Source organism: Delphinus delphis, chromosome 4, assembly GCF_949987515.2.
Source record: "Delphinus delphis chromosome 4, mDelDel1.2, whole genome shotgun sequence".
Lineage (NCBI taxonomy): Eukaryota > Metazoa > Chordata > Mammalia > Artiodactyla > Delphinidae > Delphinus > Delphinus delphis.
Genome location: NC_082686.1, coordinates 67,522,769 through 67,550,482, shown reverse-complemented (window position 1 = coordinate 67,550,482; position 27,714 = coordinate 67,522,769). Strand labels below are relative to the sequence as shown.

At 41.1% G+C, this 27,714-nt stretch overlaps 1 protein-coding gene and 1 long non-coding RNA gene across 3 annotated transcripts in view; one reads left to right on the top strand and one right to left on the bottom strand.

Moving 5' to 3' along the window:
* Window positions 1–288, top strand: part of LOC132424103 (uncharacterized) — a 51,135-nt gene extending 50,847 nt beyond the window's left edge. Inside the window, exon 3 of the long non-coding RNA XR_009519166.1 lies at window positions 136–288. This is a non-coding gene — a long non-coding RNA (uncharacterized lncRNA). The remainder of the gene's footprint in view (window positions 1–135) is intronic.
* The window catches only part of CASR (calcium sensing receptor), a 28,522-nt gene extending 2,537 nt beyond the window's left edge, over window positions 1–25,985 (bottom strand). The window contains exons 1-5 of one of the 2 annotated variants that reach the window (XM_060009908.1): window positions 25,801–25,985; window positions 23,159–23,465; window positions 18,259–19,143; window positions 4,842–5,072; window positions 289–442 (exon numbers count right to left, since the gene is read on the bottom strand). In XM_060009908.1, the coding sequence (XP_059865891.1) occupies window positions 289–442; window positions 4,842–5,072; window positions 18,259–19,143; window positions 23,159–23,465; window positions 25,801–25,985 (1,762 nt within the window). The remainder of the gene's footprint in view (window positions 1–288; window positions 443–4,841; window positions 5,073–18,258; window positions 19,144–23,158; window positions 23,466–25,800) is intronic. The other variant, XM_060009909.1, reaches the window with a different exon arrangement.
* Between the last annotated feature and the right edge of the window lie 1,729 nt (window positions 25,986–27,714).

Below are 27,714 nucleotides of genomic sequence, written 5' to 3'. Positions count from 1 at the left end.
CAGGATCATTGAGCTATAAGAAAAAGAAAACAATATTGGAGAGCAGTATTGAAGTAAGAGAAAGATGTGTAACAGGTGTGTTTGTAAGCTTTTATGGTATTACAGAGACTAACATTCCTCTTCTTACCCCCTCAGTGCCCAGCCCAGCGTGACGCTCAGACACACCTTGTTAAATGAGAAACCATGCTAAGCACCATCGCAGCCCAGCCCTTCCAGGTACTTTGCTGATCCCAGGGCCCCAAAGTGAACTGAGCTCTGCATGGTGTCCACGAGGGGCTGCTCCTTTACCTGTCTCATCACTATACTCCCCGTCGGGACACTCCACGCACTCAAAGCAGCAGGTGGGTTCCCCCTCAATGATTCCTTTCCTGGTCCCTGCTAGGCAGTCTCGGCTGCAGTTGGAGAAAGGCACCTGGAGGACAGAGATCACAATAGTGAGGGGCTGCAGCCGCAGGATCAGTCTTGCAGCTCCACTGACATGTGTAAAACGGAGGGGCTGGGCACCAGGACCAGTGAGGCAGACTCAGGCCCAATCCAGGCATAGGAAAGTCCAGAGGTCTTTGTTCCTGTTATCTATGAAAGGGAGGGATGCCTATGGGCAAGTGCAGGCGCGCGCGTGTGCGCTTGAGCACACACACACACACACACACACGCGCGTGCGTGCACACACACATACCTCAGTGGGATTCTAGAAAGATTAATTGTTGGGAGTCTACACCGTGACAAAATCCTCCTTAAACAGTCTTCCCTTCCATCGTCTCCAAGTCCCATAATGAGACATCTGTTTACTTTCCATAGAAGTAAAAGTTTGAAACAAACTAAAAGACACAGGAACATGGACCTACACAGAGAGGGAGAGTCACAAGGGGAGATGCTGAGACGAAGGGAAATTTATTTGAAAATGAGACTTTGAACTTTGTAGCGAATTGCAATTCCTGCAATTTTCTTTTAGGCTTTATAGGGTGATTTCTGAGATCCTTGCAACAGCTCAGTGAGGCAGGCAGGACAGGCATGGAGGAGTCGGAAGTAAATGGATCAGAAAAATATATCAGGTAATTACTAACCAAAAGAAAGCTTCAGTAGCTACATTAACTTCAGATAACATGGATTTAATTTAATTTATTTATTTCCGTAGTGGACTTCATGTGCACAGAATTTGATTAATCATAATCCTTGTTTCTTTCCATCATGACTTGTCCATGTTTGAACCACTTTGGTTAGTCATTTTTAATGACTACCATCCAAGACAAAAACTAGGACTGGGACAACAACCTACATCTAACTATACACTCCCCTTTCCACTTACTTCCTCCTCAGCACATAGTCATACCTGAGATGACTGTCATCCTGTGTTCACCACAGGCAAGTAGTACTAAACTCTCAAGGAATAGAGCAACCTAATTTTGTACAAACTCTATCAGAGATCAGGAAAATAATTTTTTTTTTTAAAAAGGAGTACCCTCCAACTCAGTCGTGTAAGGCCAGTATAATAACCCTGATTCCAAAACAAGACAAGGACAGCATGAAAAAGAAAAAAAAAATATTACAGGCCCATCTCACTTATTAAGTTGTCTTCAGAAGCAGAGCTGAGTTGAGGATTTGTGTCCAAGTGATTTATAAGGAAAGTTCTCCCAAGGGAACCAGGAAGAGACTAGAGGAAGTAGGACATAGAAGGGAGGAGAACAAGCAAGGGTGTGATCCCGCGCAACATCCCTCAGACTTCTGCCTGATCCCCCACGGGAGCTCTGGACTGTAGGTTATACCCCAGAGCTGTCCTGATCTGAAGAAAAGGGCGAGGGCTTTCACACTTCCACACCACTCATAGGTTAAGGGAAATGTAAATTCCTAGGCTCTTCTGAGGTTCTCCTTTGCCTCTCTGAGCCTGTGAGCAAAATGGGTTCCATTAGCCTGCAGGCAGTCTTCTGAAAAACAGCATCAAGTTCTGGTTATTGGAAGTAAAAATGTACAGAAGTCCTGGAGATACATGCAAAGTGTAAGGAGTCTGAAAGGATCTGGGAAGAGTACAACTACTTTCTACTACTTGAAAGTAGATGAAAAATACTAAAACTCAAAGGATATGAAAAAGAAAATACACCATGATCATGCTGAGTTTATGCCAGGAATGCAAACAAGTTTAATATTAGAAAATCTGTGTCATTCACTGCAATAATAAATTAACACAGAAAAATATGATCATCAATGGATGAAAAGTATTTGATGAAATGTAACACAAACTAGTGATAAAAACAATGAAAGAGCGTAGGAAGAAATACCTTTATCTTGAAAAAGACCCCCAAAATTCTTAGGCTCCGGACGCACAGGCTCAGCGGCCATGGCTCACGGGCCCAGCTGCTCCGCAGCATGTGGGATCCTCCCGGACCGGGGCACGAACCCGTGTCCCCTGCATCGGCAGGCAGACTCTCAACCACTGCGCCACCAGGGAAGCCCCCAAAATTCTTAAAAATCATTCTATTCTAATACACAATATTAAAAGCATTTACTTTAAAACAACGGTGCTCAGTATCACCACTATTATTATATATTGCACTGGAGTTCTTGGCTGGTGGAATAAAACAAGAAAAATAAGGGCAAACATATTGGAAAAGGCTAAATAAATCTGTTATTTTAAATAAAACTGCAGATGATATGATTGTCCACATTAGAAACAACTGGAGAGCAGCCCCAGGCTAAAATGCCCAGACTGCCACTATTCTTACCTGAGTTTCATTAGTTTTTCTTAAAAAAAAAAATCCTTCACCTTTGATGTATGCTATTGGTTGATATTTAGGTTCTTAAAGGGTTGTTTTTGACAGTTTTGCCCAATTTACCATAGCTTCACCATTTCAGAAGTCCTGCTTCTATCTCGTTCTCTGATCATGCCAGGTAACTGAGTACTTACTCTAGAAATTTATTAGGTATTTACTGCCTAACAGTCTATGTGTATCAGCGATAATAGATGTATCATAAGAATGAAGTATACTTTGCAAAAGCATCTTGAAGGTAGGGAGCAAGTCTTCCTCATTTTTGTAGCCCCAGTTACAAAGCCTTGAATAATGCTTGATACGTGGTAGCGCTCATACTATTTCCAAAATATCTCTTTAATAAGACCTTCCCCATCCCCACGACTGCTTGAACTGGAGACGTCTTACAAAGTTAAACACGTGGAAAGCAATAAAATAATTATCATTGCTTCCAGCAAAAAAGAAATAACTGGCTTAACAAGGAATTTCAAAACACTTGAACAGAAGATGATTGACACTATTTTCTAATGAAAGAGGAATAGAAATGGCAGTATCAGGCCTGATGATTGCTAAGATTCTCAGGACCCTGGTTCGAAGGAAAGGAAAGGGAAGGAAAGGATAAACTACATCTACAAACACTACAACGTTGGAATGTTTGGCTATCATTATGTTCCTGTAAATTCACTGCGAACTCTACTGGATCACGATATATTATATATTTTATACATTGGTGGTCCAAGTTCGTTGATATTTTATTTAGGATGTGAGCACATCTATGTTTATAAAGTGGCCTATAATTGTCTTTTCTTGTACTGTTATTGTCTGTTTCTGGTGTTAAGATTATATCAGCCTCATAAAATGAGTTTAGTAGCTTTCCCTCTTGGCTTCTGTTAGGCTGTGAGTGACAAAAACCTCAAAAAAACAAAATAAAAATGGTTCAGTCTACACCAATTAGAGACAATCAATTATGTGCATGAATGGAGGTAAAATATAACCTGGATGAGTCAACAGCAGGGAAGACTTGATAATATAGCTGATCAATTTAGACTTCAGTCAGTTGAAACTTGTGATAATTTAGACAAGAGTATAAATAGTGGACAGAGGGATATAACCTCTGGAACCCCAAAAGTTCTGTCTGGAAAAGGTTATGACATGTTTATAATTGAGAATCCACCCTCTGAGTTAGAAGCTAAAAAAGACTTGCACACTGTGGATGATATTAGCTATCTATAGGAGAACTTCTCGTGGGTAACTTATCCTATATATTGGGAAACAGCGAAATTGTAGTATTTCATCAGAAGCCCATCAACCTAAGAAGCATTTGGTAAAAAGATGAAGTTGAATTTTTGGTCATGTTATAAAAAGTGGTTCAAGACACTCAAAGGTAATAATAGAAAGGCAAATGCAAAGAGAAATGTAGTGGGTCTCATCCAGGTTTCTTGGGAGAGTTAAAGAGGATGCCCGGTCCAGGGTCTGTTTCTAGAGAGGATCTGGGTCCTCAGCAGCCTACTATATTCTAGGACACAACCATCATGGAATAGTTATTATTTCAGCATATTATGAGTCTTTTCCTTAAGGGCATATTCATTGGGTAATGTGCTTCTGGTTATTAATCAAGCTTCTAGATGCAGTGATACTCATGGAAGGGGGTCCTGGTCATGGTCACAAGCATCCTCCTATTTGTTGCAGGTCTCCCATAGCAGGAGAATAAATTGTGCTTTTGACTTATACGTCAGTCCTGAGCTATCTGGATGACAGGGAACTACCTCTGTGTGAATTGTCCATGCCCTGCTTTGAGTGATGTTTTGCTCTGGTTGGGGAAAGTTTTAGCCAAGGAAACTATTATTAGCCAAGGAGTCAGATTTGTAAAGAATAAAATTGTTTCAATATAATAAGTATGGGGCTCAGGTTCTGAAGATTCTCTTCTGTACACTAAACACTCATGGATTTCACAGGGAGCCCTGGCAATGCAGTTAGTGAGTTGAGGGAAGTGGACTCATGATTCTGGAAGTCCAGTGGTGAAGTCCAAGGCCCTCCCAAAGCCCAGCACAGTTTCTGCCTGTGGTGGAGGCATCTGGTATCCTGATGGACAACACGTACCTCCCTTGAGAATCCACTCCACAGGATTTTCTCCTCATTGATGAAGAGCCTTTCTCCTTTCTTGGCATAGACATTGTAATATCCAACTTCCTTAAACACTATGGAGCCATCCTCTGGGGAGAGGTGCCAGTTGATGATGGAATAGTTCCCTGCCAGGTCTCCACATTCATCGAAAGTTACCTGCTCCCCCATATTGTTGGTAAAGTTTAGGTGCCGTAGGTGCTTCAGGACCTAAAGAATAGAGATGAATATTCTGAATAGAAGCCACAGGCTGCCATGTATGGTCATGTAGGTTGAGCTCTACACAGGACAGTAAACTATCTTGTTCAAACAAAGTGGAAGGAACATGACTTGAAGAAGAGAGGCCTTTTTGCAATTCACACTAAGGTACTTATATGTGTTAATGGCAGCCCTGGTAACCCATGAACTTTGATACTCAACTTTATTTGATACTCAAATTGTAACTGGGGTAGGAAACACTTTCTTGAAGTCAGGGAAGGAAAAGGAATATATCTCACCATGGCCACTGGCCAAATCAAGACTTTTGCAGGTGTACCATCACCTGGCGGTGTCCAGGAGGGGGGCAGGGTTTGTAAGCCAGAGCCATCCCTGGTGTCTTCTGAGATGGGCTTTGGAAAGAGTAAGTACTCTTACGCTCTGCACCATCTTTCCCTACGCTACTGCTTCTGTAGAAGTGTCTTGTTGCCAAAGATCACAGAGAGAGGGTGGAAGGAAGAAACAAGGGTGTGAGTGGAGTCTTGGCCATCACTGTTGTAATAATCATGGCCAATCCTTTACTTTTTACAGGGTTTTATGGGTCACAAAGCCCTTGTACAAAAAAAGTAATGATAATAATTACTAAACCCTACTAGTCATTTTATTACCTTTGAGGCACAATGCTAAATACTTTATATTCGTTATCTAGTCTTCACAATAAATAGTACTATTACCCCCACTTTATTGATGGAGAAACCGAGGCACAGAAAATAGAAGTATCTAGTCCAGGGTCACACAGCTAGCAAGTGGTGCCAAGCCTACGTTTGTAGTGGCTCTGCTCCACTGCAGCATCGCTAGGCTCCTGCCTCTGCTTCCTGTGTGCCCCTGACTTTGGTCAAGAGGGAGCAGTGGAAACTTTGCAGCTTATCTTTCATGCGGGACCTGCCCAGGGCCAGGGGGCCATTGAGGCACCAAGAGAGAGTGAAGCACACACAGTCCAGACTGTGAGAGTAGGGGTGCTCACGTCCACTGTACCTCACGACTCATGGGGCTTTCTCACTCTCTGGCTCTGAGTGCGTTTCCTCACCTGCAGGATGAGAGGGCTGGGCCAGAGAGGCTGCAGGAATCTCCAGGTTCTAGTATGAACTTCTTTCTGTTCTATGGTTTGGCGTACCCCAGGAGTACATTTAGAGGTCCCTCTCCCTTTTAGCATAGCTTTTTTTTTTTGGCCGCGCTACGCAGGATCTTACTTCCCCAACCACGGATCGAACCTGTGCCCCCTGCAGTGGAAGTGCAGAGTCCTAACCACTGGACCTCCAGGGAATTCCCTAGCATAACTTTTTTTTTTTTTTTTTTTTTGCGGTACGCGGGCCTCTCACTGTTGTGGCCTCTCCCGTTGCGGAGCACAGGCTCCGGATGCGCAGGCTCAGCGGCCATGGCTCACGGGCCCAGCCGCTCCGCGGCATGTGGGATCTTCCCGGACCGGGGCACGAACCCGTGTCCCCTGCATCGGCAGGCGGACTCTCAACTACTGTGCCACCAGGGAAGTCCCCCTAGCAAAACTTTTAAGGTGCCTAAAAAAACAGCATCTGATCTGACACTGGGAAACCTTTGGGCCCAGCACCTATTATCCACATGTGTGACAGAGGGAGGCACCTTCCATGTTCTACTCCACTCCAGAGATGACACAGCTTTTAAACAATTTCTATCCGTATTGACTTTATTTTAAAGTAAGCATTTATTGTAAGGAAAATCAAATGAAGAAAAGGAGCCACCTGAATTTGCTCATAAACAGCCCTGGGATGAGCTTGGGGATAGAGTCTGTGGCCAGCCACATGTGTGCACGGGCACAGCACCCAGGGCGCCTGTGTGATTACTGCTGTGTGTGGTTACTCCTTTAGTGCTCTCACTGCTGCCCTGGCTGTTGCTGGCTGCCCTGATTTTTGTCCCAGGCCTGTGGGGGAAAGGGGACCCCTTACTCCCTGCTGCCTGGTTCTTCTGTTCTGCAACCAGAGCTGCTGAGTCATCCTCAAAAAAGATGGAGAATGAATCCTACCAAGGATTCATGCCACCCATGTTCTCCCAAGCCTTCCTCAATGGTCATCAATCTTACTTTTTTCCCTTCATTTTTACTGAGTCCTTAAAACATTCCTCAGAGAGGTGGTGCCACTGACATACTCCTTTCTTATACCTCCAACTCTCCTCCCTTTGTCCCCTTGCTCTTGGGATGATCTCCTCCTATGCAGTGGGGTACATCCTTTTGTCTCTGCCCTAACACATCCCTGTCCTGATACATCTCCTTCTCTTAGAGGAACACACGTTCCTTCTCTATGAGGCTGACCTCTCTTGTAGTACTCAGAACCTCATTCTTCCCACCTAATCTGGAACTTTTCTGACATGAACAATCCACCCTTCTCCATTCCATACCCATGCCCCTCCTACTTCCTCCTGGGGACCTACCATGGTTCAGATGAAATATGCTTCAACCTTCTCTAGGTAGCTTCCCAAGCCTTCCATACTTTGGTCCCATGTAACTACCACTACTTGTTAGTGCAAATGTTTTATCCTCACCATATCCTTTCCACATGTCATGCTAACTCTGCCTTTGCCCTGATGTGTGTAAAAGATGAGAAGAGTGGAGAGGTAGGGGACTACCTCTTATTTACACTTCCTATGTGCCAGACATTGTACTAATGCTTTGCACACACTATTTCATCTAATCCTCATAACAAATCTATGGATAGGAACTATTAGTATCTTCATTTTATAGATGAGGAAACTGAGGCATGAAACTTGCCAAAGTCATAAGCTATAAAGTTCTCCAGCTGTGATTTAAACATGTGCTTTTTGCTTCACCCTCCTGCCTCCAATATAAATTGTTGAGAGTGTTGATGGCAGGTATTTGTTAGTAATAGTTCCTCATTAAATATATTTTTAAAAAGCATCATTCTTGTTTGAAGAATACTTTAAAAAGCATATGCAGCAGTAAAGCTAAAGTAGTTAGCATAAATTTTCTTCCTCCTATCCAGGTTTCAATTCCTAGGTTCTTATTCTCCAGGCAACAAACTCCCTCTCTCCTTTTCTCAGTCTACAGCTTCTCTGCAGTGAAACTCTCCAGACAACAGTGGGTGAATTGGGAGGGGAACTGGCATAAGATCATTTCATAATTAAATGGTCATCTTCCACATTTGATTGGACAGAAAAGTGTCTCAAAGATCATCGCTGGCTATAATTCTTCTGTATTGCTATTGGCACAGGCTAGCGATTTCTACCATAACCTACCTTGAAAGAAAATGGAACCAATCAAAATCATTAAAAATTTTTCTATTAAAAAACTCATTGTAAATACAAGGTTAGATTTGTATACTGTTAGAATCAATCAACAAACAAATATTTATAGGTTATCCACTGTGTGTTCTGAACTGGGCTGCAGTAGTACAGGATGTAATAGTAATAAAGTTCTCATGGAGTTTACCTATGGATTAGGGTGATAAGATATAAGACATTGGATGATAGAGCCAACAGTGCAAGATAAAATACAGTTAATGCCTAACTTATGGGGTATCAACTCTAAGTACAGAGAAACTCAGGGGAGATGGACATTAAAAAGGGCTGAAATGGTCAACACAGGCTTGAGGTATGGTAGGAATTTGTAGTGGTAAAGGACAAGGGGAAGAAAGGTATTAAAGACAGTGGGCACAACATGGGAAAACAAGTATCAATATTATGGAGGCAGTGAAGAGACCAACTTCTCAAAATTTATGTAAGTGCTAGAGAACAAGGGAAAATAAAGTTGAGAGGCAAAGAGCAGTCAAGGCAAAGAGGCTAGATTTCATGTCAAAAGGCATAGGATCAGGTAATAGCAAGTGTTGATAAGAATGTAGAGAAATTGGAGTCTGACATACACTGCTAGTGGAGATGTAAAATGGTGCAGTCATTTCTGAAAACAGTCTGGCACTTCCTCAAAAAGTTAAACATAGAGTTTCCACTCAACCCAACAATTCCACTCTTATGTATATACCCAAGAAAAATGAAAACATAAGTCCACACAACAACTGTATATGAATGTTCATAGCAGCATCATTCATGATACCCAAAAAGTGGAAACAACTTAAAAGCCCATCAATTGGATGAATGGATAAACAAAATGTGTCATACAATGGGACACTATTCAGCCATAAAAAGAAATGAAGTACTGATACATTCTACAACACGGATGAGCCTTGAAAACATGCTAAATGACAGAAGCCAGTCACAAAAGACCACATACTTTATGATTCCATTTATATGAAATGTCCAGAAATGTCCAAATATATAGATACTGAAAGTAGATTTGTAGTTATTTAAGAATTGGGTCATACCAGTCAGAATGGCCATCATCAAAAAATCTACAAACAATAAATGCTGGAGAGGGTGTGGAGAAAAGGGAACACTCCTGCACTGTTGGTGGGAATGTAAATCAATACAGCCACTATGGAGAACAGTATGGAGGTTCCTTAAAAAATTAAAAATAGAACTACCATATGACCCAGCAATCCCACTATTGGGCATATACCCAGAAAAAAACATAATTCAAAAAGACACATGCACCCCAATGTTCATTGCAGCACTATTTACAATAGCCAGGATATGGAAGCAACCTAAATGCCCATCGACAGATGAATGGATAAAGAAGATGTGGTACATATATACAATGGAATATTACTCAGCCATAAAAAGGAATGAAATTGGGTCATTTGTAGAGATGTGGATGGACCTAGAGACTGTCATACAGAGTGAAGTAAGTCAGAAAGAGAAAAACAAACATCGTATATTAACACATTATATGTGAAATCTAGACAAATGGTATAGATGATCTTATTTGCAAAGCAGAAATAGAGACACAGATGTAGAGAACAAACATATGGATACCAAGGGGGAAAGGGGGGATGGGATGAACTGGGAGATTGGGATTGACATATATACACTACTATGTATAAAATAGGTAACTAATGAGAACCTACTGTATAGTACAGGGAACTCTACTTGGTGCTCTGTGGTGACCTAAATGGGAAGGAAATCAAAAAAAAGAGGGGATATATGTATACGTATAGCTGGTTCACTTTGCTGTACAGTAGAAACTAAGACAACATTGTAAAGCAACTATACTCCAGCAAAAATTAATTAAAAAAACAGATGAATGGATAAAGAAGATATAGTATACACACACAATGGAATACTACACAGCCATGAAAGAACAAAATGTTGCCATTTGCAGCAACGTGGATGGACTTGGAAGGCATTATGCTAAGTGAAATATGTCAGACAGAGAAAGACAAACACTTATGATATCACTTATATGTGGAATCTAAAATATACAACAAACTAGTGAATATAACAAAAAGAAACAGATTCACAGATATAGAGAACTAGTGGTTACCAGTGGGGAGAGGGAAGGGGGCAGTGGCAGTACAGGGGTAGGGGAGTTAGAGGTACCAACTATTAGCTATAAAATAAGCTACAAAGACATATTGTACAGCACAGGGAATATAGTTAATATTTTATAATAACTATAAATGGGAATATAACCTTTAAAAATTGTGAATCACTGTGTTGTACACATGTAACTTAAATAATATTGTACAGCAACTATGCTTCAATTAAAAAAATAAAATAAATTAAAAAAAGAATTGGGGGAATGAGGTGGTAAGGAGTGACAGCTTTGATATGGCGAAATGTCCTAAAATTGATTGTGGTTGTGGCTGCACAACTCTGTGAATATACTAAAAACCATTGAATTGTGCACTTTAATGAGTGAACTGTATATAGTATATGAATTATATCTCAGTAAAGCTGTTCCAAAAAAAGAAAGTATAGAAAGGGATTTAAAATATACAAATATGACTTCATTGGTGGAGCTGACGTTCAGCTGCAGGTAGAGACCTTGATACCAAGGTGACCTCTAGGATACTTGGTGCTGAGAGTTTACTAATGAGACCTGGTAACTCTAGCCACAAATGGGACAGGAGATAAAGACAGGCAGAAGGTAAGAGTTAGTAGTGCAAACATCTTATCCAGAAAAGAAAGCACCCTGGAATCTTTGTGGCTAGAAAATTTATACCTACAGTTTATTAGACCAAGCTCCTCTAAAGCAGATGTTTTCTTATTCCTTTTTGTATTCCTAATGATTTGTAGAGGGCCTGAATTTTAATGGCTACTCAAACTATGTGTGTTAAAGGTTTTGGTTAATAGAGTAAACATTAAATCAACACTGTTAGGTTTGTCAAATGGTGCCCAGAATGAGGTTTTCACCAGTCTGAGGATAGATGAGAAAAACAAGGTCAACGTGAGATCTGTATTCGTTAAAGAGTAAATAGGAAGAAGGACCATAAAAATTAAGGCTTTTATATAATTGGTTGCAATTTAAACCTATATATTAAAAAGCAGAATACTTACAATTATACTATGGGGTTAAGGGCCAACACAGTTTCTCCTTTTGAGGTATAAATGTAACCTAAGTTCTTGGTTTCTGATTTAAAAAGAAAAATCAAACTTCTAGATTCAAACAAACAAGCAGGCAAACAAGCAAACAGGGAAATACTAGAATTTGCTTTAAAATGTGCTAGAAGATTTTACTTAAGTGTGATAGGATAGATACATCCTATCACACTTAAGTAAATTACAGTTTTCATAGGATAAAATAACTTTCTCTTCACGAAGGAAAAAGAGGCATCTTGGGTTTTTCTGAGGAAATATTTCCTTTGCGGTCTTTTTAGAAGGCTCGAGCTAAATATTATATTTTGCATGTCATGTTTTCGGTTATAGGCATAATTTAATTCTCAGTAAGCATTCAAGACATAGAATAAACTGATTATAAAACCTCCACCACTTTCTTGAGGGAAAAGAGAGTTGGAATCACCATAGTGTAATAGTGTTGGAGTCACAGCTGGGAGTTGCTTGAGGAGAAGGGTAAGTCCCAAACACAACTGTTCCATATAAGAATGTGACAGGAGGATGCCAGATGAAGGATGAAGAGAGCAACCAACACCTAAAATGTGGGACTGGAAGTCTCTTAATATAGAGAGAACCAGAATTATTCAATTAGCTATGATAAAGTAATTCAGACTAATTGCATGAGGGATGAGGCTTCCTTTTTTTTTCTTTTTGTAAAAAAGGCCAAAATATTACTTAAAAATAGTTTATTATGTATAGGCAGTATCCTAAGCACTGTATGCATATTAACTAATGTCATCCTCATAAAAACCTCATAAGTTTCAGATAGAGATATCTATTCTTCAGGTGAGGAAAGTGAGGCACAGGCACACTAAGTGACTGCTCAAGGCCATAAAGCTGTTACGTTAGGTAGTAACTGGGATTTGAATCCAGTTGGTCTGGCTCTAGAGTCCAAACTCTCAACCATGACACTATATACTTAGATTATATAGCCCATCTACTAGGTTGCCTATCTCTAGTTACAACAGGTTGAACAGTATAAAATTTAGGTTGAGAAGATAGACATATTTTAAAAATGGGATGGTAGAGACATATATAATGCTTGGGGCAACCGAAGAGGCAGTAATAGGAAAAGTGGTCCAAACTGAATGGCATTCAGATCCCCGTGCAAGCCCCCTTCCCTGGGGGCTTTCCATTGTTTTCCATTTTTAATCAGTTTTATTGAGGTACAGTTTACATAGGATAAAATGCACCCATTTTAAGAGTGTAGCTCTGAGTCTTGGCAAATGTATTTGCCTGTGTAACCACCACTACTGTCACCCCAAAAGGTTCCCTAATGTCCCTTTCAAGTCAATCCTCACCCCATTTGCAGCCCTAGGCCACTGCTTGTTTTCTTTCTACCATTAGAGATAGAATATCATATAAATTGCACAATACTGTCTGTACTTTTTTTTTTCAGTCCAGATTTTTTCACTCAGCATGATGTTTTTGTGATTTGCCTGTGTTGTTGGGAATTGCCTTTGCATTTGATATTTCCTTCAAGGAATAGATCCCTTTCACACATCTGATTCATACTTAAAGGCCTATTCAGATGATATCTTTTACTTTCTTCCTTACTTCAAATCCTAACCTGCATAGTACTGTAGTGTTTCATCCTCACAGCAGGTATGCAAGCAAGATCACACGAGTGTTGCATTTTTCTAGTCAAAATTTGCACCTTGTCCATTAATAATCACTTATCTGTTTACTAAGTCATGTCTTTAAGTCATCTCTTTAGGCATCTTTAATATTTCTTTTGGCATGTTGACTTGCATGTTTTGCACTCGAGCACCTAATTTTCTGCATCATACCTTGCATAACAGGGAAGGTGGAGATGGGAACAATTTCACCCTTAAAAGCAATGATAGGGAATCTTTAAATTGATAACCACTGAACCACAAAAAAGCAACATAAGCTAAAAAATAATTTAGATATTTCCTCCAGAGAAAACACTCTTCTTTTAGAATTTTATTTATTTTTATTTTTTTATTTTTGGCTGCACTGTGAGGCTTGTGGGATCTTAGTTCGCCAACCAGGGACTGAACCTGGGCCCTCAGCAGTGAAAGTGCAGAGTCCTAACCACTGGACCGCCAAGGAACTCCCTTTTTTTTTTTCGCGAATTTTCAAAGAAGGAACTAATAGTTCCATTAAAAAAGAAAATACACAATTTTGTCGATACTTGAGATTATAATTCTGTATAATACACTTCTAAGTTGTTTTATTTGGGGAGAAATATGAGGAGAAAGAAAAAATAAATGAAGGGGAAGAGAAAAGAAAAAAGCTAAAAGAAAGACTTAAACATAGAATATAATATACAGACAGAGACTGACAGGCTCAAAAAGAAAACCAAACACGGAGAAAGACTACTAAAAGAGGGACAGATGCGCGTAACACGCGTCACTTAGATGGTCATGTGTTATCTATTATGTGGTAATATTTCCATCTTGTGGCCTTTTAGGGTATTTCCTCTAAAGGGTTTTAAAGTCAAATTATTGCTCATTATAAGCATAAATGGGAATCACCTCTTGGTATGTACTCTCAAGGTCAATTGAATTAAGCCGAAGACTAGAAACTAGAATTTCCAGAGCTTACATAGGGTATCACTTTTTAGTACAGAGGGAAAATGGGATGGAATGCACGAAGCACCCCATTCACATAGATAATGAGGGACAGTTCACAGAGATAAGGAGCCTATTGCTTCTTGGCCGCTTCCTGTGCTATGTGTAGGGAAGCCCAGGACCAATTGCTTTCTCTAACCTCAGTCGTATTTTCTTATCTCCCCTCCATCTCCTCTGGCTCTCACCTCAATTCGTCCCCTTCCCCCAAACTTCCTGGTCAGATCAATTCCATTTGACTTCTGTTATCACCATGGTTCTTTCACCATGCATGCCTTTGTTTTGGAGGGGGGTCACGCTGCACAGCTTGTAGGATCATAGTTCTCCAACCAGGAATTGAACCTGGGCCCCAGCAGTGAAAGCACCAAGTCCTAACCATTGGACCACCAGGAAATTCCCATGCATGCCTATTTTTTGACTAGTGAGTGGTTGGTGTAAGGTGGGGGAAAGTAGGAAGCATGCCTTGTGCACAATTGTCCTGAGAGAAGGAAGCCGGTGGTTCCTTACCTACTTATTTACATGATGTTCCATTCAAATTTGATCATTAGGCATGTGACCCAGGCTCATCTAATCAGAGTCTAGACTACCCTGGCCGGAGTCATTTGATTCAAGCCTGGGTTATTGGGTAGAATAATTCTCTGCAAAGGACTCTATGTCATGTTGTCAGGTCAAATCAACTAGATTGCTACTCATTCATTCATTCATTCACTTATTCTACGCATATTCAGGTGTCAGGTGTTCTGGACACAGCACTGAACAATACAGACATAGTTCCTGCTCGTATGAAGCTCAGAGTATTGCAGAGGAATCAGAGGGAAGAGAGAGCTGAGGAACCGTGTGAGGAGGGCTTGGGGTCTCTGTGGAGGTCAGGAGGGAATTGGGTGTTGTGTGCTCTTAAGTTACCTGTTGGTTGGTGTTACTTTAAAGGCATATGACTTGATTGATAAATTTTAGGGGGAGAAAAGATCAACAAAAGAAGAAGATTGTGATTGACCTTATTTAATCAGAAGTTTAGTTGATAAGAATCTATTTTGGTTAACTGAAGAGCTGTGGAAGATTAACTTGGGTATACATAAACGGCAAAAGCGAGGAAGAAAGCATGGTCAGCAAGTGTGTGTGGGTAGTATGATTTGAAAAGACTTCCAGGAGAAAGTGAATTTTGAAAAAGAGTTAAAAGTTCGTGGTGGACAATGATAGAGGAGACAAAACTTGATAGCTCTTCAGGTAAAAGTACTGTGCCAAAAACTAATAAGTGCTTGTGGGGAGGTACCAGGCAGATTGGCTTATAAGAGAACTGAAAGAAGGTGGGGCTGGAATTCCAGGCTGAGATACTTGGATTAGATTGTATGAGTGATAGGTTTCCATGGAGGTGTTAGTAATGAGAGTGAAGAATTGTTGGTCCATCTCCTGATAGACAGAGACATGGCCAAGTGCTTAAATTCCAGAATGCCCACCCAACCGCCTGGGTTCCTAAGGCTTAAAGGAGACTTACAGCAAGCACACAGGACACTTTGGGCAATGCCCACATGTTGCTCCTCCCCAGAGCTCTGACCCTATTTTCCTATCTGTCTCCTCTCCTGGATGAATTGTGCCAGACCGCATGTGAGCCAGGAGGACACGAATTTACCTGTCCGAGGGTCAGCTGAGGTGTCTGTGTAGTGGCTACTTTTTATTTTGCCCACTTTGCTACTCTTTCCTCCTCCTTTCGGTAAGAGCATTCTGATTGCCCTTTGGGGATCCAACCCCCCTCTTACTCTCAGTCTAAGTAGTTTGGGAGAATGCCACTCCTAGCTTCAGGGATGGACTTGTGATCTTAGGCTGTCTAATCGACGTGGTTTCTGGGACTTTTCCAAGAAATCCTGGGAAGTAAGCAGAGCCTAGCAGTAAGGATTTTATGAGCCTGAAGCTGCTACAGAGGCTGGAAACTGCTAAGCCCAAGGAAAAGGAACAAAGAGATGAAGATGAGAGCATCTAGTTGTACCTGCGGTATTTCTGAGATTTTTCAGTATTGTGAGCTAATAATGTTCCTTCTTTTGTTTAAGTCACTTTGGTTTGAATTTTCTATTGCATGCAGCGGAGAGTCCCACCCTTGACTATAGCCTAATTCTTGGCTTTTTTTCTCATGTGCCCATGCTTTGATCTTGGCCATCTGGATTTTACTTCCTTGTCTGGGAGAGGAGTCCCTGGAGAGCAGAACTGTCAAACTACCTACTGGAAGCCTCTTTTCCCTTCAATCCCACCCTGGGATTTTTCTTTAGGTTTTTTTCCCCCATAGGCTTTTCAAGAGGGAGAGGAAGAAGGGGAGGGAGACATGGAAGGGAAGAGAGAAAGACACTAGTATTTACGAAAAGACTGTCCCTTTATTCCTCTTTCTTAAAACTCCACTCCATGGCATCATGGCTCCTGAAGTCTTTTTGGTCTTTAACCTTCATTAGAGCTCCCTTTTTTTTGCCAGGCAGTGTGTGGGGTGCAATGTGAGGAAGGAAACTTTCAGTCCCTCATAAAGATTAGAAACTTTAGCCAACGATGATGCCTGAGTGACACGTCCCACGCACGAGAAGGGCTAAGAACTTGTAGGTCCTTTTGGCTCATTCTACCAGCCTAGACAGTCACTCCTCATCCCATGAGAATCTCTAAAGTGACTGACATAGGATGTACGTTCTTTTGGTTCTTGGCATCTTTTCCCAAGGTTTGTGGTGGTTGGGTTCTGTATGCAAAGCTGGTTTCATTATCATGTTTTACTCAGTTGATTGATTAATTTGAGGCATATTGAAATCCTACTTAAAATAATCACCACCTGTTTAAGAGTTTGAAAATTTACAAATTGCTTTTACATATATCATCTTACTTCCTCTTCAAAAGAAACTTGGTTGGAAAGTAGGCTGGGTATTAGGGTGATTTTAACGATGAGGAGACTGACTTGAGCAGAGCAGTGTCTTTCCTGAGATGATGTAGCCAGTAAGTGGGGGAGCCATAGCTGAAGCTGGAGGCTGAGTCATTCAACCCATATTCAGGGATTCACACCCTCCCCTCACGCCCCACCCCGCATCATGCACTCTCTGATAGCTCAGTCTGGGACTGAGGAAAATACAAAAGGAGCGTAAAACACGGTCTTATTGAAAAATCAAGGTACATATGCAAGACATGAACAGCTCCATGGGATATAAGTTGGGCCAGACTTTTATCTTCAGAAGCTCTATGAAATAAAAAAGATTATGATGTCTCTCCTGCATATAATTGAAGAATACAAAACAAGTCTAAACTAAAGTGTAGGGATTCCACTTAATTTTTTTTTTCTTTTTTTTTTTTGCGGTACGCGGGCCTCTCACTGTTGTGGCCTCTCCCGTTGTGGAGCACAGGCTCCGGACGCACAGGCTCAGCGGCCATGGCTCACGGGCCCAGCTGCTCCGCGGCACGTGGGATCTTCCTGGACCGGGGCACGAACCCATGTCCCCTGCATCGGCAGGCAGACTCTCAACCACTGCGCCACCAGGGAAGCCCAATCCACTTAAGTTTTGATTATTTTCTATGACAACTACTTCAGTGCTTCTTTTTGAAATATCCAATATCCTTTTAAGAAGAGTTTTTTCTGTGCCCTTGATTTGCTTGTGTCCTAAGCTTAGTTGACTTATGGGGGGGTCCAGCACATTATATTTTGAATAATATAATGGCAAAAGTGGTGGCTAAACATAGTGACACTAGTTTTATGGTTTTATGCCCCTTGGTATATGGAATATAATAGGTACTCAAGAAATACTTGTTAAGTACAAGGGAACAATATATTTAATTTAAGCACTATAAAAACACTCCACTCAGTACTAAATCTGTCCCAGGATATTTAAAAACATTTAGGGACCATACTCCTGATATTTTGAACCACTAGACTAAAGAATAGTTGAGCTCAAGGGTTCAAACAGATAATCAAATTAAATTACTATCAATTTTGCAGAAGTCAGTTGCTCAGATGTTTGAAAAGGCAAGTTGAATCCCAGGCTACATCTAGTGACCTCACTTAGATATTGGCTTTTTGAGGTAACCACTTTAATCTGTCTTGCTTGGATCAGTCTAACTCTGCTTTATTACACAGTGAACTGCTATCTAAGTGAAGGATGTACCTGCCAAGCTTCAACCTTCTTGATATCTGCACAGGAACCGTTGGTGAAGAGCCCTCTCCCAGGTATGCAGGTGTATATATCTTGCAGGGCATGAGCAATGGAGTAGACGGCTAAGTAGACATTGTAGGATATCCGTAAATGTGTATAATCCATGTAAGGGGTCTCGACACTACTGATGTTCTCATCCCCTGTACAGAGAGGTCGGAAGGCGGTGGAGCTGTTGCTTATCCTGCCACCACCTTCTTCGTGACCTCTCAGGAAGGTGTCCATGGGTAATGGTCCTTTAGCACCTTCTTGGAGGTGGCAGTTAAATGTTTCTTCCCAAAACTCCTTAGCAAAACCGTTGTGGACAGACTTCCTGGGATGGACTTTCTGCAGGAATTCCCGGAAACCTGGGATCTGCCCAGCCTTCAAAGCGAATCCAATGGTGCCTCCGACCACATGGAAGTATTCAGGCATGGCGATCAAGGAAGAGCTGGCCCAGGCCTCGCTGGCCAGCCAGATCCTACCCGTGATATTTCGCCGGACGATTTCCTTGATGAGGGGTTCCAGGTCTGGGCCACTGGAGAAGACGACGATGACTTTGGCTGTGGAATTCTGTATCACCTCCACCACTTGCTGGATCTCTTCCTCATCAGAGTACTGGGAGATGAGTTCGCTGAAGTCGATGCAGATGTCCCTCTCCTCAGCTTCCTCTCGGAACTTCTCGATCCCTGGCCGACCATAGTCATCATCAGCTGCAATTGTGCCCACCCAGTTCCAGCGGAAGTACTCGATGATGTCAGCCATGGCGGTGGCCTGGTGTTCATCATTGGGGATGGTACGGAGGAAGGACTTGAACTGATTTTTGTTGCTGAGGAGTCTGCTGGAAGAGGCATAGCTGACCTGGAAAGAACACAGAATGAGTGAGTGATTGAGGTGCCAGGTGAGCCTCCAGACTGTGTGGAGGAGGCTTTTTGAACATTCACTGATCTAATATATCAAATGCTGGTCACTGCAGACAGGATGAAGGCGTGAAGACAACCAGAATCTACTCCTCTCCAGTGTGAGCACTCAAGCATCTGTCAGTCTATCAAGGAGCATTCTAATTCCCAGCAGGTGATCCTTCACAATGCTACCTTCAAAAATGGGTCTGATCATAAAGTCAACCCAACAACAGTAGGATCTACTTAACCTTTATGCACTGTTCCATAGTTTCTCCTAACTTCCTCCATGCTGCCTCATTGGCTACAATATATCCACGTACATATCTTCTGCCTGTGGGGTCCAGGTTCTCATTTGAACATTTTAGCTTCCCCTTTACTATAATGAACACTTTGTCCATGACTTCTGGAAGGAATCAGGTTCCCTTTGGGTTATGAACCTAAGGCTCTTTAGAGAAGCCTCTGGGGTTCCCCTTTCTTATTCTGCCTAGTTTCTCTCTTCCAGTCTCCAGCTATTCCCTCTCTCCCCTCCCCTATCTCCCCACCTCCTCCATGCCAGAAGTACTTTAGATAAAAGTACCCTCAATTGCAGTCATTTCTAAGAACTGTTTATTATTTAGGCTCAATTAGCCATTTAGGTTCATTAGGCTCAATTCCCCTTCATCACAATCATGATGATGTACATCATTAAATACAGTCAGAAAAACATCCTTTCCTCTCCTGGCTTCTCAGTGAGTTCAGCCACCACCGGCAGCCCTTTCCTCTGTGCAATTTCAAGTGGTGGTCGAGGCCTCTTGACAGGCTTTTGTTGTGGGTCTCCAAAACCTAAAGAGGCTGAAAAGGAACCCTGGAGAAGCTGCCTTGATGTGTTTCCACTTTCTAGGACATAGCCAGTACTATATTTGAGCATGGATGTGGGTCACCAAGGGTAGAAAGCCTTACCTTTTGTGGTAAAAGATTCTTGCCTGAAGAAGTTTCCAAATATCATGTAAAGCATTCGTTAGTGCAGAGCTTCCCAATTTCTTTTCAAGTTGTGGCAAACATAGAAGGTGGGGTGAATGGAGGAGGCTGACCAGCCCTGATGGGTGTGTTCTGACCACCCTAGACCCCACCCACCATCCCAGACCTGGAGAGGGTCAGTATCTCAGCCTATCTGCAGCACTCCTGTGTGTCTTGGCTCACCAGTTAGGAAGTTCCAAGTTATTGAACCATTTCTTCTGAAGGACAAAGTATTTTTATTTTAATTTAACTTGAGGTTTATTCATATTTCATCCCTGCATTCTTTCAGCATTTTTGCCATTAGCAGTCTTGTCTTTCAACTCTTTTTTTTTGAATTTTATTCATTTTTTTATACAGCAGGTTCTTATTAGTTATCCGTTTTATACATATTAGTGTATATATGTCAATCCCAATCTCCCAATTCATCACACCACTACCACCCCCCGCCACTTTCCCCCCTTGGTGTCCATACATTTGTTCCCTATGAAGGACAAAACCTTTTTACACTGAATGGAATTTCTTCTTGGTAATGAAAGAACGTTTAATATCTCTTGTTCTCCAGTTTTCTAGAGAGATTTAAAACTTCTTAAGAATACCATGTTGAAGAAATTTGGGGGAATGCCTTTTTACTATTTTTCACTGATTGAAACAATTAGTTTTCAATGTTCAGTGCTTTAAAATGAATTCTTTCTATATATTTCTTCTTATTAATGAATAGTTTCTACATCAAAAACATAAAAGACATTGATACATGAAAGACCTGGTCCAACTTTGCTAATGAGCAGGCATTATTTTTCTGACAAGAGCTTTGATTTTGAGAGTTATAATATGAAAGTGATTTTTTTCCTTTTATTAAAATAAGCTCCTTCTTGCTCTACTGTGACACCTCATGAGGCAGGTAGTTAGATTAAGTAATTGTTGAGATGTTATTGTTTTTAGAGAGCTCTATTTGCAGACCCAAACAACAGGCTTCTTGATCAGGTTTTTGCAAATGAAAAGTCTACTCAGGCCTTTTGTAAATTCATTCAGTATTGCTTACTTCTTGATACTTTTTTGAAAAATGGGCCAAAAAGGGTTTTAAAGATATAAAAATTACAAATAAACATATCCTCCATGGATATGTTTCTCTTAAAGAATGCATTTATAATATTTGTCCACTTTTTAAAAGGAAAACTATAAAAGTGGGGATAAATACCAATTCATTACCCACTCCCCCCCAAAAAAACCCCTTAAAAACACACAAAATTTTTTTATTGTAAGAGGGGAGAGTTTCATGAATGATTCAGAAAACTTCTAACCACAACTTGTTCTAGCTGGTCTGCTTGTTCCATCCACTAGGTGGCGTGAGTGGCATAAGAAGTTCAACTGGGGCCTCTGCCTTCACCCAACAGGGCGTGGTTCCCAGCTCTGCTGCACATTAGACTCATCTAGGGAGCTTTCAGAACTCCTGACGCCCAGGCTGCATCTCATATCAGTTAAACCAGGATCTCTGGGGGGTGAGTCCCAGGCATCAGTATTTTTAAAGCTCTTGAAGTGATTCCAACAGGCAGCCATGACAGAGAACCACTGCTGCGGATACACTTACATTGGTTTGACTGATAATCATTATAGCCTTCTCAGCACTTTTATAATTCAAGCTCAACTTAACCTTATATTTCATCCAAACCACAATGAATTAAAACCCTCCCCTTCGTGTTCTTTATTTACTTGGTGGCAATTACATCTTATGTCTGTTGGCTATGACAACCTGCTTTAACTGTGTATCTAAAATACTACTACGCAATATGCCAAATATAAAGATGCATATTTGCATCTTGCCCAACACATTTACTCTTGTGGGCTTTGTCAGATCATTTTGGCACAAAGATTATAGAGCCAGGGTTTCCCCATGGGAAACACCTTTAATTCCCTGAAGTAAGGATTCGGGAAATGATGACAAGACTTTCTCAGTTGCCACATGTATAGAAAGGGATAATGGCTATCACCAAGGAAACAGAGACCTCCCAGCATAGAAATGTGAATTTATCAAAGGTAGTCTTAAAAATTTTAAATACTAGACACTGAAGAAAATAATTTAAAGTGTGATATATAATTAAATTAAAAAATTGATATATGAGATGCAACACAATTGAGCTGATTCTCCCACCCATGGACATTTAGGTTTTTTCCAGTTTTTCACTATTATAAAATGATGTCACAGCCCTATAAATATTAATATGAAAAAAAGGTTTGCTCTATAGTGTTAATGGGAAAAAAATCAGGTTATAAGATGGCATTTAGAGTTTGCTGTCTTTTTTTGGTGAAAAACATATGCAACTTTGAACAAATGTTTATTAAAGCACTTATTTCAGTGAATTGTTAGTATCTGAAAATGTAGACGTCTATTTCCCTGTCTAGGCTGAGTTCCTGCAGGGTGGAAACTGCTTATTCATATACACTCTACAAGTATTTGTTGAATGAAATAGAATATTTTCCATTTCTAGAATGTGCAAGATAATGATTAAGTTCCGATTTTGTGAGAAAATATGCTCTGCTTTCCTCCGAGCTAAACTTTCAACCAGAGGAGAGAGAGGCAGAGACTTTTAAGGGACTAGGATTTGGGGCAGATATTTTGGGTTTGAAAGGTGGGATTTACATCATTTGGTCTCATTCCTTTTAGTAAAGGCAGAAGAACAGCCATTTACTGATGGAATGGAGTGGAAAATAAATAACTGAACCCTTTGGAATAAAAGGCAAAGTTTTATACAAGGTATGTTTAAAAAAATTTTGGAAGAATTGTGAAGGCTCAGTTGACATTGTTGACTCTGGGGTCTCAAAAATCCCCAGTGGTCACGATAGAGATAATTAAAAGATCTTTTGTGCCAAAGTAAAGCCAGAGAAGGGAAAATAGCAAACTGTATGGACACTGGGTGTGGCATCCTCCCAGCCTGCTTTCCTGGCCCCTGCCCACATTGCCCCATCTGAGATGGCACGCGTACCTGGGGGATGTAGAAGAGCCCCAGCAGGTTTGCCACCGCTGTGGAGATGCCTGAGCCAGTTGCTCCCACCACGGCGATAGTAGAGGGGATGTGCTCTGAGCAGTTGCAGAACTCATCAAGGTTCAAAGAATCGATTTTGTTCTGGGCCACAAAACTCAGGGTGGCTTCCAGGGCTTTAGAAACAGTGTTGCAAGTGTCGAATATCCTGTATCCCAGGGTCATGTTGGGAAGAAGGGCTGGGCTGCTGTTTATTTCCTCTATGGCAAATATCATAGCTTGTAGCCAGCGAAATCCTCGGAAATTATACCTGGAAGAAAGAAATGGAAGAAAGCAAGAGGCTTTCTGGTCAACTTCTTTAGAGTACAGACTGGGCAAAGCTGGTTTGAACCTCGTTCCATTACTCTGGTTTCATGACGTTGTGTTTTTTGAGACTCAAAGTCCTCTCTGTAAAATGGGGATAACACCTACTTCAGAGGGTGGCTGTGAGCATGAGATAATTATGCACAATTCTCAGCATGGTGCCTCACACAGAGTTAGGGACTAATAATAACAAGGATTGTGGTTAGTAATAGAATGAATCATTTGTATCTGCCTTATCCAACAAAGAATTTGAAATAACTGATATGAGGTACTTTAGTAAAAGTAATACAGAGATATTAAAAAAAAAAGGACCAGGGAAAATATAAATAGATTAGGATTTGAATACATAAGAAGCTAAAAATAACTTCAGATTTGCAGAGTCACAAATTTAAACTGACATTCCTGGAGGTAGAAGAGGAAAGGGAAATGAGTGATATCTTCATAAACAAACAAGCAAACAAATATTATGCATCGGAAGGCTATTCACAAACAGTGGTCACTTCTGGGTGGTAGAATGATGAGTTTTAAAATTGTGTGATTTTGTCTTTATACTTTCTATTTTAAAAAATAAGCATGCATTGCTTTTCAAAGAACATTATTTTAAATAAAAATCAAGCAAATTAACAAAGCGAAACAGGGTCAGTGACATAGTTTTCACTCTTCCAGGACACAGCACATAGTGAGAGCTTGATAAATGTTCTGAATCAGTGTATCAGCACCCAGAGAAGAAAAGCTAACAAGTCTGCAGTTTCTCTCTTTGTATCGTGGGTTTCCTGACTTGAACTCAAAGGCAGGGGGAAAGAAATACAAGCTGTTATACTTCACTGTATCAGTTAGGGTCCTAAATGTCCTGGTCTAACTTTTAATGTGACATTTTCTCTTAGTCATTTTCTTCATGTTTCCTTCATTTATTTATTTTTTTAAACCTGCAAAGTTATGAAGATCTATTACTGAATTTTTCATTACCTAAAACATCTATACTGCTAAACTGATTTTCCTATCTTTCTTTAATACAATTTATATATATATATATATATATATATATATATTATTTCAGAACAAGCTCTTGCTTGATCTCAGGTATGTATGTGGCACCTGCACGACTCTGTCCAGCAAGGGAACAACAAAAAGGATATTTGTCCACATGGGTTACGTGAAGGATATAAACAGCATCAGTGAAATTCTACACTTAGTTTTTCTGCACTCATAAAAAAATGTGAAAATGTTATCTAATTTGTGAGCCCTCATTAGAACACGAGCAGAAATCCAGTTTTGTTGGAACGATTCTAGTTTTCATTTTCATTTTCTAGGTATCAGGAAGACCAAGGGAAAGTGCTGGATCCCTTCTGGAAGTTGCAAATCTCAAGAGAAAGTGCTCTTCTCTCTCACAAGATGGGTCAAGACTTGAGGTGCAGTAATGGTCTCTGATGTCCAGATTAAGGCAGGTGATATACAGCCCTCTGTACTCCGCAGAAGTCAGATACTATTTGAAGGAATTGTACCTAGTGTTAGACGCCATATTCTAAGAGTCATGATAAATTAGGGAACATCAGAGAGAGGGCATCCAGAATGGTGAGGGTCTGAAAATCATGTCATGAAACAACTATTTAGAAAACTATTTGGTCTGGAAAAGAAATGATTCAAGGGGGCATGTTAGCTGTCTTCAAATGGCCGAAGACAGAGTCCAGTGAGAGAGTTAAGATGGATTCTGTGTTTCTCTATCTATGTAGATGGATTCTGCGTTAGCAGGGGGATTTCAGCTTCCTATAAGAATTCTAATGGGAGTGATTCCAAATGCTACGGGCTGCATTTTGAAGACGCCCAGGTCATGCCAGCCACTGAAGTTTCTTTCAGCTTTAAAATCCTTAAAAAAAATAAGAGTGAGGCAGCCAACACTCAGGTATTATGACCACTGGGGCACTTAAGGTCATTGGGAGATTTTACTACTCAGGTTTGCAAAACCTACAATAAATTTCTTTCTAGGTACTTGGTCTTCCATTAAGTAACACAGCCTCCAGGTGAACAATGATGACTGAGTTACCAAGTGACCAAGCACGGCTCCAACAGGCCATGGATTTTTCTATTCAGTATCTTTGACATTTTATTTTTGGAAAAATTTCTTTTAAAAAAATGAGGGGGGGGGGAATAATAAGCTTCAGCATGGTTACCAGTCACCATTTTTGAAAAGAGAGAACCAACTTTGAAAAAATTATTTCAGGTTTGGTACAGCTTTTCTCCAACCACCAGGAGAAAAGACTCTCCAGGGTGGCTCCTGACCTTACCTGATACATTCCACAGACTCCGGCCTCGACTTTAGATCTTGATCTTTGGCTGCTACTCCAAAATGAATAGGAAAGAGCCCCCCGAGGATAATGTCCCCTTTCTTCTGGGCTCGCTGGTCAGGCCCATAGGCAGAAGTACACCAGGTAAAAGCCAAGAAGATCCAACAGCAGCTATAAAATGCCATAGTTCTGCTTTCTCTCCAGGGGGAGGGACAAGGGTGCTGGTGGTCTGGGGGCCCCTGAGAACTTTCCCCCTTGGTGTGACTTACTCCCTGCGGTGGAGGCACATGTCTACAGAATTAGTAACAGAATGGAACCGTGGTGTTTGAATTTCCACTTCTGCCCTCTCCATCGCAGGCTAGTGAGGCGGGTGGTTCTTGAGTCTTCAGAAGCCACATCATGCAGAGACCGCGGGTAGTACTTTCTAAAAACAAAAGAGAAACAAAATGAATTCAACTAAGCCTAAATCCCATGTTGTTATGATGACTGAAACAGAAGTGGCTCAGAATTTCCACTTAGAGAGGCTGAGGGGTAGCAGGTGGGGAGGGCATGGCTTTGAGCCTCATTTTTATAGCACTTCACATAAGATACAGAACATTTCAATTGCCCATATCAGAGAAGGACCATGTTCATTTTAAAGAGGCCATTGATAAGCTGAGGCCTTCACTGATGTTGCCACTGGATTTTAATCCCTTCATTCTTCCGTGTGAATAATGCACAGAGTTGGCCTAGTGGTAGCAGTTCCTTGTATTATACTACTAGTAATGCTATTTTATTCACCATATATGTTTGTATGGAAAATACAGAATGAGTCATAGTTAAGTTTAAATCTGACTCCAAATCAAACAAAAATGTCAGAGAAGGCCACTTATTTTTATTTATTATTGTACTCCCCCCACCCCACTTTCGGGGCCTCCTCATCCCAGATTTCTGGTTCCATTTATAATATGATACTCCATAAACCTTTGAAGAATAGTTCTTGGAAAGGATGCAGGTAAATCAAGGGTTGGATTATGTTCTACCAAACTCTACAGCTGGATCTAGGGAATGGTCCTTCTGCTTCAGCATCATTATCCTAGTAGGAACTCTCTGCTCTTCTCGCTCCACACACTATCTCACCCACTCTGTGGGTCAATTACTAATTACCAGTTACATGCCAATGTTGACTAACTATACAGCCTCTCCTGAGGTTCAGGCCCAAGCACTGAACTGTCGACTGGACATCGCCACCTGGATGTCCCACAGGTGCTTCCAACTTGACAGACTCTAAACTCACCTTCCTCCCAACCTTGTTCCTCCTTCACTGTCTTCTTCCTCAGCAAACGACATGCCATCCACAAAGACACAAAATAAGGAATCCTCCTTACCCCCTCCCTCTTCTCATCATCATCCTTCATATTCAAACAACCACCACGTCCTGTAGACTCTACTTCCTAAATCTCTTTGGAATGCATCCACACCTTCCCATTTCCAAGGCCATCTTAAGTACCCTGGCATTTCTTATTTGGGTTTATGTAACTATTTCCTAACTGGTCTTCCTGCCTTCAGTCTTGTCCCTTTGCAACCCACCTCTGCAAGTCTTTGGATGCCATGGAACAAGTGGTTTGAAGCACAGGCTCTGGAGTTAAACCTGGCTTTGAATCACAGTTCCACTATTTCCTAACATATGACTTTGGGAAAGTCACTTAACCTCTGATCTCAATAAAATAATTCATGGAGAGCCATTAGCACAGTGTAACTAGTAAACTCACAGGAAATGCCAGCTGTAATGAATACCTTTCCAGCCTCACTCTTGCTAGTCTTCCCTTTGAACTCCATACTGCATGCACACTGAATTTCCTTTAGATCCTCAAGTTAGGCCTTTTAAAAAATTCTCAGACCTCACACATGCTGTTCCACCTCCTTGGTCCCTCT